Genomic DNA, 14,064 nt, shown 5'->3' on the forward strand with positions numbered 1-14,064 from the left:
CTCTATTAAATCTATCTTCCCATTTAAAAAATTAATTTCTTATCTTTATTTTTTCTTTTAAAAGATTCATTTTGCATCTTTTTCCTAATATCTTGAGCAGTGTTTAAATTTTTATTTTTTTTTGGTACACAATATTAAGGCTATGAATTTTCCTCTAGGCACTGCTTCATTTGAATCTGATAGGAACAAGTGTATTTTTAGGTATAAAATAATGCTCTTTAATGCTTTGCAGTTCCTCTTCAATCCAAGTTTTCCAGTTATATTCTATTGCATTCATATCACTAAATGCCATTGGTACTACTTCTCCATTCTGGAATTTATGTATATACAATATACAATAAATTAGGGGGAAAAGTTCATGAACACTTGAAAATAACGTGTAGTCACTCTATTAGGGCACAGTCTAAATATATAAAATACTTTATTTAAATGTTCCCATGTTCTAGTTTTTATCACTTGATCTGTCATAAATTGATGACTGCATTAAAATCTCTAACATTGTATGTTTCTTCCTTTTATCCTATGGTTGGTAATATATGAATGGCTATTCTGTTATTTATGCAGGTATCTATTATATTTTCAGTGTTAAGTGCCTTCTTTCACATTATATAATGCTCTTTTTTTCTTTTAATTCTTCTTTAGTTCAACTTTTTCTGATATTAAAGTCTACCACTGGTTTTCTTATTGGTTTATCTTGCTCAACCTTTCTGAACCATTCTGAATCTTACAACATGGAATTAATGTTTGATATTTTTGTCTTCTACTTATTGGTAAGTTTACTTTAATGTGACAGATTTGTTTGGCCTTATTCTAGTTTTAAAAAATAACTTATATGGCTTGGTTGTGTATACATGTGTTTTTTTTTTCTTCTCATAATTAACAGTCTGAATTTTCCTTCTAGCAAACTATTTTAAATGCTTTTACACAGAATCCCCTAAAATTCTCTATTTCTTAATTCCCTACTATATAAGCAATGATTTTTTATTCTCCCTACTATCTTAATAATGGGGCATAAAAGGCATTTTCCTATTTCTATATACAAAAGCTGCTAATTTAAATGCTGGTCAATCAGAAGCTGTTCAGCAAAAATAATGACTAAAAACTCACACTTATTTCACTTTTAGTTCTAGAGGACTTAGAAAACTTTGCTTACAGCATGGTACTAACGAGGTGGAAATTAAGGGATCAGAGATTAGGGTGGGCCAGCTGAATTGGTTTTACTCTATGGATGGAGTACTTTATGCAGGCTTAAAATATCAATGACTGAAAAGGTGTAAATGGATCAACACAAATTTATTGTCACTACTGAGAAACAAACTAAAAATGCTTTACAGATAGTAACAACTTTGTTACTGAAGAAGAGTATAGGAACAAGGACCATCACAATGTACATTAAATTCTACCAAAATAAGTACGTGGTTCCAAGGGAATAATCTCAGACTGGTATCATGCTAGAATATGTAAGGCAATCAGACAAGTCATGGGATAAATCTTATTCCCAATTCATTTCAATCTTAAACATATCAGTAGTTCCTACCAATAGGTGGGCTGGTTCTATTTCCCAGGGAAGGTGATCAAGGGAATGCAAACCTGTTCAGCTCTCAGTTCCAGCTTTGCACAATGGCCAAACAGTAGCAGGGTTTCCATAACCACAGCTGAACTCAGCTGAAATACCACAGCTCTCCAAATCAGCAAGCCAGGCCGCCACTACCATCTACCTCAAGCACAAGGGCCCATCGCTCCCTCTACCTCTCCCTGCTTTATATACTGGCCACACCAGAACATGTGCCGTGCTCTGAACAAAGCATGCTTCCACCCTCGGAAGACTTCAACTTTTCCATTTAACTCCTGTTCGTTGCTCGAGACTCAGAGTCATGGTTTTTTTGACTCCTTCTTCTGCCCAGTTTTAATTAAAGTGCCCTCAACTGTACTGCCAAAATACTGATATTCTCCTCCCGCACAAACCCCCAGCATAATACTTGTTTTTCTACTCTCTTCCTCATCAGACTATGAACTTTATGAAAGCAGGAATTCCACAGTACTCAGCTCCTATTATGTATGGTTTGGCATAAAATGTATTCTTTACACATCTACTGAATAAAGAGCATTCCTAAAAGCCAAGACTTTAAGACAGCTGTTTTGCTAGCAAAGAGATGTCTAGCAAGATGTTTAACAGTCCATCACTACCATTAACAACTTGAAATACATGTCGTTCTGGCTGAGAAATCTGTTGAACCTTAGTACACAAAGGACAATACTTCTCTCTTCTTTTTTTCAGACAGTGTCTTCCTATGTTGCTGAGGTTGGCTTTGAACTCACAATCCTCCTACCTCAGCCTCACACCATACTAAGGTTACAAGTGTGCACCACTACACCCAGCACAGGGCAGTACTTTTTTATTGCCACAGCCTTGATTTTATTGTCTTTTCCTTTGCTCTGGCCACCTTTGAAACAAAAAAAATGGGTTGTAATAAGACAATGTCCCAGAAATTGTCTATTTCCTTTCAATGATGTAGACAGAGAGAGTGAATCCACTCACAATTAGCGGATAAATAGCCTACCAGGAGCAACAAGCCAAAGGTTTAAGGGGTTTCACCAGACACCTGGTCCTGGGCCCAGTGACCCACAGTGTATTTCTTCCATGTATGGCCTCCAACAGTTCATTTGTATTGTGAAGAAGCAGCATAGGTACTGGCTGGGATCAGTCACTCTAATATCAAACAGATGAGATTGAATCTAGGCAGACACTTCATAACTACGACTTTGAGCAAGTTAATCTGTAACTATTTCCTTACTTTAAAATGGATAAGTACCAACCTTAGTTGTTGAGAAATAAATGAAATGCTAAGATGGCATATAATAATCACTTGGTAAATATTCTCCACTATCATGATTAAGGACAGCAGATAGGTTCTAGTGGTTTCAAAGGCGTATATCTAAGGGACCCTAGAATATTCCCCTCTGGGGCAGCTACTCCCTTCCCTAAGAGGTTCCTGAGGAGGATTGGATTAGTGCCAGTGTTCAGCTGAATGAGGGACTAGGGCAATGACTCCAGTGGACCCATTTTATTTTGGCTGTCCCACATGTGAGGTACCTTCCTGTGTTTAGTGCTAGTTTCCCATCCCATCTTTTAACACATTAGAATGTTAAACACTGCAGAAGGCTTCTCACTTTCTACGGCTAGGACATGACTACTAAGCAGACCCACCTACCCTAGACATTGAATTAGAAATTAGTAATTTGAAGGAGCCAGGTACATATAAGGTCCCTTCTGAGTGGAACCCCTACATGTCCAGGGCAGCATGCAGAGATGGCCAAGCAGGAGGGCCAGTGTCTAAAACCCCAGTAAGTCACGAGTAAAAAGAGCATGTGACGGGGGAGGGTACTGTTCAAGCCTGACTTTTCACGAATAGCAGCTCTACCCTCTAGTCTACAGGGTGATCTCTTAGATTCTAATCTGATTAGCAAATCCTACCTTATGATTTGGAGAAACTCCTGGGCAGGATGGGCACTTGTAAAGAAGCATAGGAGACCCTGAATATGCTTTTCTCAAAGCTTACAATAATTATTAATGAATCTAAGTGCCTCATTCTAAACCCATGCTTTAAGTTGATGCACAAGGTGGTAGGGCAAAGGAATTCATTAGCCTATGGGCATCAATTAAAATAACAGGTGGAATCAGAGACAAGACATCCAGTCTGTGCTGGACTCACCTACCAACCAATCTGCCCGCTTGTGCAAATAGAGAAAGTGCAAACCACTTCCTTCTAAAATTCTTCCTTTTCTGACCTTGCTCCCGATAAAGAAAGTAGTCTAACAACACCAGCATCATAAAGATCAACCCAAGGACTAAATATTCGCAGTGAAAAGTTACTGCTGAACCCAGCAAGAACAACTTCAATGGTGACAACGGTAACAGGCAGGTTTTATAGTAGTTCTCAGCCCTTGCTGCAGTTTTTAAAAGAATAGTCTGTTCCCTCTTTCTCTGATATAATTGGTCCAGTTGGGGAATTCAACTTTTATTAATGCTCTCTAGGTGATCCCCATGTGCACCTGGGGTTAAAAAAACCCACTGCTTCAGTGGACTGCAGAATGAGTGGACTCACAGGTAAGGGTGGTATATTTCTGCAGTCTTCAATGGTAGCAGGGGTTCAGAGCTGAGGAATTTTTGTTTGAAGAGAGTCTTTTAACACATTAGAATGTAAAGCTGTGAGTGGAGAGGCTGTAGCCAGAGTAAGAGTGCAAGGGGTAGAGAAGGGTTCTCCTGGGCAGGATGGGCATTTGTAAGAACAGGCGAAGACATGTGCATGGGAGGACGAGTGAGCAAGAAGTGCTGCCTAGTGCTGCCTCAGAGAAGGTGGAGGTAACAAGGATTTGGAATGGCTGTGTAAAAGCTCCTACCAACAGGAGAGGTGTTGACTGAGATTAAAAACGGAGCAATCCAATCTCAATCACCATGATTTTGGGGTGGCATCAGTTTGCTTGGTCATAAAATTTCTTCCATGGAATACCAGGAGGAACAAGATATAGAATCTATACACAGTAAAGCAGGTTGATTTTAAGTTAAACCTACTATGGCCATTTTAAAGTTTTCTAATATTTGCTTTCACTTTTCCAATTAAAAATATTTGACTGAATAGGCTGCAAGGGTCACAACTTTCAGAGAATGAAAACATTAATCTACATAATTCATATCATAAAGGGCTTCTTGATAATTTCTAGTAAAACTGAGTATTTTTGGCCAGAGGTAGTTTTAACTGATCTTTACGGAGGAAAAGAAAAATTGGTGTAGACTGCAACAATTGAAATGACATTTAAACAACTCATCATAAACACCTAAGGAAACATTACAGAACTCCTAGTACATCTCTGCAAATACAAGAACTCCTTAACCACACATATCTTCTGAAAGGGGACTTGATTTCCTAGGCTTTGGCAACAAGCTAGGATCCAGCCTAATTACTAAAAATAAAATACAAAAATGGTCATTATGTCTTTTCGAAGCTTTAAAATTACAGTATCAATTTGAAATGTTGAATCCAGAGTCAGACAACAGAAATAGCATGATATTGCTGTTAAGTTTCCAACCCTTAAAGACTCAACTAGCTGCAATGTAAAACAAAGACAAAAGAATGTTAATGGAATTGTGGAAAACTCATTTTTGTATGCTCTGAGGTACTAAGATAAAGCATTAGCAGATGATTACCAAAAACTGAACAGATATTGATTATATATATGCAATGTTCCCTAGGAGTTTTTTTCCTTCCTTTTTTTTTTTGGTACCAAGGATTGAACCCAGGGGCACTTAACCAGGAAGCCACATCCTCTGTCCTTTGTTAAGGCTGGCTTTGAACTTGCTATCCTCCTGTCTCAGCGTTCGAGTCACTGAGATACAGACATGAACCACCACACCCAGCAAACTTTTTCATTTTTATAAGCCACACTTTAAAGGATTCATCATTATCATGCTGGATATGTGATATTCCCTTGAAACTAAGATTTAATGAACAAATATGTTAAACCAATAAGTGGTAGTATCTTATACAAATAATGTTTTTACTGTGAATTGTGAAAATGACTATCATTCAAAGGCTAAAAATCTACTGCTATATTTATACCCATTTAAAAAAGGTTATTTCCGTCCACCTGAATATGGCCTTGATGCCATTCTCCTCTATATCATCCTTTCTCGATATTTCCAATCTTTCAAGTGCTCGTGGAGGAAAAAACATGGGAAATGAAAACATGAATAATTTCTGCAAAGCAGCATACACAAAACATCCCTTTACTTATACAGGGAAGAAAAGAGCGCCTCAGAGCTTAGGCACCATTAAAACATTTCATTGTGGCAAAGCCTGTGGTTCTCAGATGTTGGCATGCACAGGAAGGCAAGCTAAAGGCTTGCTGGGCTAACCCTGTTTTTGATTCAGTAGGTCTGGCAATGAAAACATAATCTAGGGACCATACTCTGAGAACCTCTGCTCTATGCATCTCCCCTTCTCCTTTTGCCTTCCCACATCTTTATCTTGCCAAGATGAGATGGTCAGTGAATATAAGAATGTTTTAATATTACATCAGGATCTTTCAATACTATACTTTGGAAATTCACCAAATCTGACCATTGTGCTAAGTGATTTACACAAAAATTTTTTCTTTTGACCATAATCTGTTTTACCTGGCTTATTAAGAATCTTATAATCCACAATCCAACAACATTGCTCATCATCTTTATTTTGCTATATAGTGATGTTTCCAGGAGAACACATCTGTGTCCTTTGTTTAGCGCCTGGTGGTAAAACTTACCATTTTCTTCACCTTTGCCTTCTATTGTAGTTTTCTTTTCTTTTTATTTTTTTAAAATATTATTTAGTTATACTTGGACACAATACCTTTATTTTATTTATTCATTTCTATGTGGTGCTGAGGATCAAACTCAGTGCCTCACACATGCTAGGCGAGCGCATTACCAGTGAGCCCCAACCTCAGCCCCTCTATTGTAGTTTTCTGATGGATTAGGAACTCCACTGACTATTGCCTGCAAGAGTAATTCTGCTAAGAGGAATAAGAGATAAGGAAATACTGACAAGTAAAATTGGCAGCTCAAGCATCAGCAAAGAAAGCAGCGACAAGAGCAAATTATCCCCACCACCATCCCACAACCCATGACCCATCTAAACTATGTCTCAAACAGATTGCATCCACAGCTGCTAGCGTAAGCCACTCTGTTCTCAGCTCAGGTAAGATTCACAAGACACGGGACACTGCATATAGCTTCTAACGTGGAGACTTTCACACGGCCTTCACCCCCAGGAAGTGGGGGTAGGAAACTGTGGCTTGGAACCACAGTAATGAAAACCAAAGAAAGTAAAGACCTAAAATGAATCATGCATCACCAGGAACCTTCACCTGGAGCCCAAGCGAAGCACCCAGCACATCAGCGAAGACTGAACCAGTCTAGCTCCTTTGTTGCAACACTGGCTTTCTCAACTCCAAGTGGCTTCAGGGATAACTCAGCAGCATCAGAACTTTCTAGGCCAAGGGAGAATGATATATAGCTATGTGCATAGCATCTCTAATCCTGAAATGCAGATCTATGTCAGATTAAACTATCTGAGATTCCTAACTAGTATAATTACTGTTCTAGGTGTTGCGCTTTACTTAACAAAGTATGCCAACCACAAGCACAGCAGATTAAGCCTTACTTCAGCATTGGGTCACTTGGCTGCAAGAACTAGCTTGCTTGGAGCCTATTTCACAGCCAGAAAAACAGTATTATCTGAAATCTTTAACTGAAATTGATTTCTAAAAAACTCAAGGCTAAATGTGGCCTATTTTCCAACCACCTACCACTCAGTAAAAATTATATTCTGCCTCCTCCACATTTGGAAACATGTAAAAAGCTACTAATTTCCTCTTCTCATCAAGCCTTACCAAAAAGTGAAACAGAAAGATGGGAGTTCATATCCCACTTGAATCAAAGTGTGAAATATGATATATCAAGAACTATGTAATGTTTTGAACAACCAACAATAAAAATTAACTTAAAAAAAAAAGTGAAACAGAGTTTTGATACAAATTAAATTTTTCCTTTAAAATATTGCATCCGAGAAACAATGTGAAAATTCCCTAAACTCATAAGTAAAACTTACTTTTTTATGAATGGTCCTCATGCAAGTGGATAATGTCTTGACTTCTGCCCATTGTGGAACACACATAAGAGCAGAGTTCAGAGAATTTGTGTAGCCAGACCCAGAAATAAAAACCATGAAACTCAGCTTCAGTTATACTTTTGATCAGATCAAACATGTGAGCTCATGATTATTCTCAAAGTATGTTCTGCTTTCATTTTTTTTTTCAAAACTGATTACAAAATCTGATTTTGAAACTACATCTTTTCTCAAAAGGCAACAGATTTGTCTTAATTTATAACATTATATATTAAAATTTAAGATTTAAAATACACTTGATTCCATGGCGAGCCTCTGGCATTGGTTAATACAAAAAAAAAAAAAACAAGCAGAATAAGTTGATTAATAATTTTGTATGCACATTCAGCACCTTAAAATGAGGAGCACAATTTGCCACCCTGTATTGGAAAGTATTTGTGTGCTTAAATTTCTATTCTCACAGTCAACTAATTTTATCTTCCCATTTATTACAGGCAGATGTTGCATTCTTGAGTGAGTGCTGTTGAAAGTGTTCAAACTGTATAGCAAAGCATGTCCAAGAAAGATGATAAACATTCATGGCAAACTGTTTCATAAACATGGGTCTAAGACTGATTATTTGGGTCTACAAAGGAAAAAACAGATTATAACCCAAGGGAGAAAAGTCTGAAACTATGGAATTTTAGTCCTGGCTTAGTCATGTGATAGGCAAGTCACTCAACTCCATGACTGTTTTCATCTCTGTAAAATGGCATAACTTCACAGAGATGTTTAAAATGTAAATAAGGCTGCATATATAAATTATTTTAAATCATAGGTAGAAAGGTAGGCAAATGTCATTAAAAAAAGATGCTGGAACACCTTTGCACCTGAACCGTAGAGGTCTTACCAGGTCATGACATGATCAATCTCTGCATGAATCACAGAGCTTGGCACTAACAACAACAAAAAAAGTTATATCCACAGATTTCTCCCTTAAATCAAACTATGTAGGTTGGATTAATGTGCCCCTGGCCACTATGGGGAGACTGCACACGGCCACAAAACCTACCTTCTTCATTAAGAAAATTCAGCAGTGCCATTTTATATCCAACAGACATTACATTCTCTATATTTCTTGAGTATAGCCTTAGACTTCTGTTGGTACACTCCCTCCTGCCTGAGAGCCAGGGATGATTCCCAGGTGCTGGGCTGGCTTCAGTCATTGCAAGAACTCCACCAGCCCCTCCCTCATTTTCCTTGTTATGGTTAACTGTCATGTTCTCAGTCTTACATAAAGTGCTATGTAAACTCATCTTCAAGTTCCCCTTTTCAACTAGATTCCTACCCGTCCACCTGCCCACCTCATTCACCAAGACATTCTGGAGTTTCTACTGATAAGAACAATTTTTAAAGGGTACACAATAAAACAACCCACTATTACATTCTGTGTGGGAGGAAGAGAGAATCACACTTTGGGGGAAGGAGGTGCTGCTCCACTCAGCACCTCTTTTTAAGACAGAAAATATCCAGGTGCTGGGGTGGATGGATGCTCCTCTCCCATGTGACCATAGCAGTGAGCATTTAACAAACAGTCTCCATGTATTTCAGAGTAAAAACACTCAATTCGTACAAAAAAAAAGAGCTCTTCTGTCAACCAGGCCCCCGAATGACACTCTTAATAATACTTTTTGAGAAAGTGTGGCTTTTCTCCAGCAGCTCCAGGCAATCACTTATTCCTCATTTTGACAAAGTAGCTTCCAACTTCAGGCACGACTGTATATCTACCTCTGCATGCAGCTGAGCCGTCATAAACACGCCAACTATAAAGGTATGTCAAAAAGACACTTTTTCTCACCAAAGTATGGCCCCGAGAAGCCATAATTATAATAGAGTATAAATTTCTGCTATAGGTTACTGACTTATAACACTAGCAATAAAGTCCCACTTAGAACATAAAGGCTTACACTGTAACATGAAATAGACACAATTCATGACTATTTTAAGTTTGCTGTATACCTAAACCATCTTCCTCATCTTTAAGTATGGATATGTCCTCTTTCACTAAAACATAAACTTTGAAGATGAGGTGAAGTACCATGCAGCTGCTGCTGATCCCATTAGATCATCTGCAGAAAAACTGAAGTTCCCAATGGCCACACTGCTGGTGTCTCTTTTTAGAACATGACAAATACAGCTTATTGGCACTCTGAATGAATCAAGACCTGGCTCCAAGGTGAACCTAATCTCCTGCAAACATAATTCCATTCAGGAATGTGGAACTGGCTGCAAATTTGGGACTTCATCAAGTGATATTAAAAGCTCTTCACAAAAGGTATGCAAAAGCAGTTATCAGTTTTTCAAGAACAAAGACATACCTGCAAAAGGCAACAGCTCTGTAAATGGAGCTACAGGTAAATGGTGGGATAGCAATAATGTACCAGATGGGGCATAATAGGATGACCTTTTTTTTTTCTTCTTTTTTTTCTCTTTACATTGTTGCCTCAATACTTCACTAGCTTAAAAAAAAAAGATTCCCACAACATGATTTTCTAAGAGTTTGCAGCTGTGTGAGGAGTCGTCCATCCCGGTGATAAAAACACTGGAAAGGACTACACGTTAGGAAGGCTAATGCTTCTTTCAACACCAAGTCAGCTCCAGGTGGGTGAACAGTGCTCTCTAGCTGCATCCAGGACTCTTTTCTTGTGGCATTTTAAAAAATGTAGCTGTAATTGAGTCAGTGGCTTTCTCTGTGGCAGAGGTCCTGACCAACCACTCAGGGTGTGGAGTCTTCTGGGCTTGTGCTGCTGGTGTGGCTGGCTCCATCGCATCCAAGTGAACTGGGTGCAACAATAAAAGCAACAAGGAAAACAATCAAGGGGAGACAAAACAGAATGAGAAATCAGAATAAAAAATATTTGGAAATAAATTTTTTTTAATCCTTACATTTCGTGTCCTGTTAACCAAGTGGCCCCATAAAGTTTTTTCCTTCATTCATTCATTCATTCATTCACTCACTCAATTCATGCATATGTACATTCATTCCATTTTGAAACACAGCCTAACTTGCTGAGGCTGGCTTCAGTCTTGTGATGCCTCTGTCTCAGCCTTTTGGTTTCAAGTAGCTGATATTTACAGGCATGTGCCAAGGTAACCGGCTCTTTTTTCTTTATGGAAACCAAAAGGCAAGTAAAACCTGAAAAGAAAAATGGGTTTAACTGAACCAATTAATAAATTGGGCAGTACAGATTCATAGTGTAGTAAACATCACTTATTGAACATTTAAGTGCCAGGCACTGTATATCTCTAAATACTGAACACTCATGACCCTATTTCTTAATGCAAACTCTCAGAAGTAGAAATAATCACTTCCATTTTCTGAATCAAGAAACTGAGGCATGGAGAGATCACATAACTTGTTCAGTAATTCAACAAAACTGGTTAAGTAGCAACAGATACTTGATCCACATCCTATGCTCTTTATGCCATACCTCAGGCCACCAAGGTGACAGTGTCCCCAACAAATACTATACAAGGAAAATGATACAAAAATAATGCAATCTGGCCAGGTGCATGGATCCCCACAGCTTGGGAGGCTAAGGCAGGAGAATTATATGTTCAAAGCCAGCCTCAGCAACAGTGAGGTGCTAAGTAACTCAGTGAGACTCTGTCTCTAAATAAAATACAAAGAAATAGATTTGGGATGTGGCTCAGTGGTTGAGTGCCCCTAAGTTCAATACCCAGTACCCAAAAAAACAAAACAAACAAACAAAAAAACCCACAATCAGGCACAATATTTTTCAACAAAGTTACTAAAGACATCTGGACAGAATAATCATTGCTGGTGCTTGGTTGTGCTGGGTATTTCAGAACATTCAGGATTCTGGATCCTATCTACTGAATGCCAATAGCATTTCCCCGCCTCCTACTATGACAACCAAACATTTTCTTCACATTTCCAAATGTCTCTGAACAGAGTAGTACAAACTACCATTGTCACCACTCACTCCATTGAGAACAAATATAACAAAATACAGTAAAGTTTAAATTTTACCCTATCACTCAATAATCCTACTCTCAGAAATGTAACCTAGAATAGTAATTTTCAAACGAGAATCGAAAAATTAACTTAATGGGTCATGACCAGTATTCCCTTTTTCTTTCCTCAGTGAAAAAAAAGAAAATATCAGAACACACCCTGAATTTATTTCAGATTTACATGTACATCACAAACATATTCAAACACAAATTTTTTACTACAGTCAATAAATATAAAAGCATCTTGAAATCTCTTACTTTACAGCACATACATAAAAGTTTTTAAAATCAATGACTGTGCAAAATGTATTTGGAATCTCAACTATAGCAGCAAGAAATACATATGAACAGTTCAAATCTATCTTTATGTCTCTCTCTCACTCTAACACACACACACACACACACACACACACACACTCACACAAACTCATGCATACATATTCATATTTAACAGAACATAAAATTCACCACAGTAAAACATTAACCCTCAAAAAAAAAAATTGGTGTTGTGTGTGTGTGTGTGTGTGTGTGTGTGTTCCCTTTTAAAATTTTAATTTAAAATTTTTTGCAGAAGTGGGGATTAAATTCAGGCTGGGCCTCACCCACGCTAGGCCAGCATTTTACCCAACCCTGTTACTGAGGATTGAACGCAGTGCCTCACATATGTGAGGCAAGTGCTCTACTACTGAGCCCCAGCCCCAGCCCCAGCCCCCAACTGTCATTTTTTTATTATGATAAAATATTCATAATATTTACTGTCTTAACCATTTTTAAGCAGAGTTTAGTAGTATTAAGTTCATTTTATACCATCACCGCATATACATTGCCAGAAAACTCAAATGGCAACTCTGCAACCATTAAGCAATAACTGACTATTCTCTTCCTTCCCTGGGTTCAATTCCCAGCACTGGAAAAAGGGGAGGGGGTGGGCACCATGTGTTTACTTTGTGAAGAAATGGAATTTGCATGCCAGCAGCTCTGATTTACTACTCTGATAAAGAAAATCATTTCAAGGAAATGAAGCCTGGTTTTCAACCAAGTTATGTTCCTTTAAGCTACTTAGTCTCAAATTTGGGAGAAAATAATCAATTTTTTTTTTTCTTTTCCAAGTACACTCTTAAAAGCATATTCAGAAGTTCACTTTAACATGAGATACAGACTTGCTGGGCAATCCCTATCCTGGGTATCAGTCTTGGAAGCAGGTTTGCATGCTTACTCACTAAGGTCCAGGGTGTGGCTCTGTGCACTAGATACCTGCATGCAATAAAGAGGTGAGGGGAGATTAAAAAGAAGAAAATAAAGGTGCTGCTCTTTCAAGAAGGTTCTACATAAATAGCATTATGAAAGGGGCCTTTTCATGGCCTTTTGTTACTATTAGACAAAAAAGACTCACTGTTCCTTCTCACTCTTTACCTCTACAGCCTTATTAATATCTTTAAATTCAGTCAATTTCAACTCAAAACTTTCTACCAGTGGGGGAGGGAGGAAAGAGAAAAGATTTGTGGCTGCATGTTTAAGAAAGAAGCTGAATTCATCACAATGACAGGGGAGAGTGTTGGCAGAGATCTGAGCTATTTATTCTTTTAGGAAAATCCTATAAAGAATGACACAAGGAAGCCTCTATCTGCAGTCTTGTTCATCACACTGGTGAAGAGTCCGATAACAGATGTATGCAGGAGCGTGATTTAGTGCCAGGAGCTGGCCCCTGATGTGTATTAATACAGCGGCAAAGCAGGACGCACCTCTCTTCATCACTCATTTCTATAAAAGAGGTGGAATCCGAGATGGCCCGATGTTAGGCAGAGCAAGCCCATTTGTTCTACTGACTGATGGCGCAGGCTTGGGCTATGTCCTTCACCTCCATGGGGCACTCAGGTTGTAGGTAGAAAAAAAAATGCTCAGTGAAGCAGGGCTTAGTCAACAAGTGAGATGAGAGTAGTTGGGTTCAGTAGGGGAAATGTTTAACACTAAGGTCTTGTTTAATTCCCCCACTACATTTCCTGATTTGAATATGGAATAAGTATTTTATACTCATCCCAATGGCTCTGTTTTTATAAAGAATTAAAAGCTAAAAAAAGGAAGTTGATATTAAGGAGAAAAAAAGATGAGAGGAAGTTTTGTTTAACACTTCAAATACACAGACTGAATGAGGACATGGGTTTTGATGCAGGGTCACAATCTGGAACCAATCCTGCCGTATATTAAAAACCAGAACATCCACAGTGTTTAGAGGGCAGCTCTACGGGCGCTAGACTCTAATATTAATCAATCACGTGAACTTGCAGAAGTGATTTAAGCCTCAGTTTTCTCATGTATAAATGGGAATAAAAATAGCATCTATCTTATGAAGATGTTGCATAATTTAAATGAAATAATGCAT

General features: G+C 38.2%; 1 protein-coding gene across 5 annotated transcripts in view; it reads right to left on the reverse strand.

Annotated features, from left to right (window-relative positions):
• Window positions 1-1,274: 1,274 nt before the first annotated feature.
• Gpatch2l (G-patch domain containing 2 like) overlaps window positions 1,275-14,064 on the reverse strand; it is a 56,185-nt gene continuing 43,395 nt past the window's right edge. For 3 of the 5 annotated variants that reach the window (XM_076849813.2, XM_076849815.2, XM_076849814.2), the window contains exon 10: window positions 1,275-10,486. In XM_076849813.2, coding sequence (XP_076705928.1) covers window positions 10,326-10,486 — 161 coding nt within the window. In that variant the 3' untranslated portion in view covers window positions 1,275-10,325. The remainder of the gene's footprint in view (window positions 10,487-14,064) is intronic. The other 2 variants (XM_076849820.1, XM_076849816.1) reach the window with 1 other exon arrangement.

The sequence above is a fragment of the Callospermophilus lateralis genome, chromosome 3 (genome assembly GCF_048772815.1).
Source record: "Callospermophilus lateralis isolate mCalLat2 chromosome 3, mCalLat2.hap1, whole genome shotgun sequence".
Taxonomy (NCBI): Eukaryota; Metazoa; Chordata; class Mammalia; order Rodentia; family Sciuridae; genus Callospermophilus; species Callospermophilus lateralis.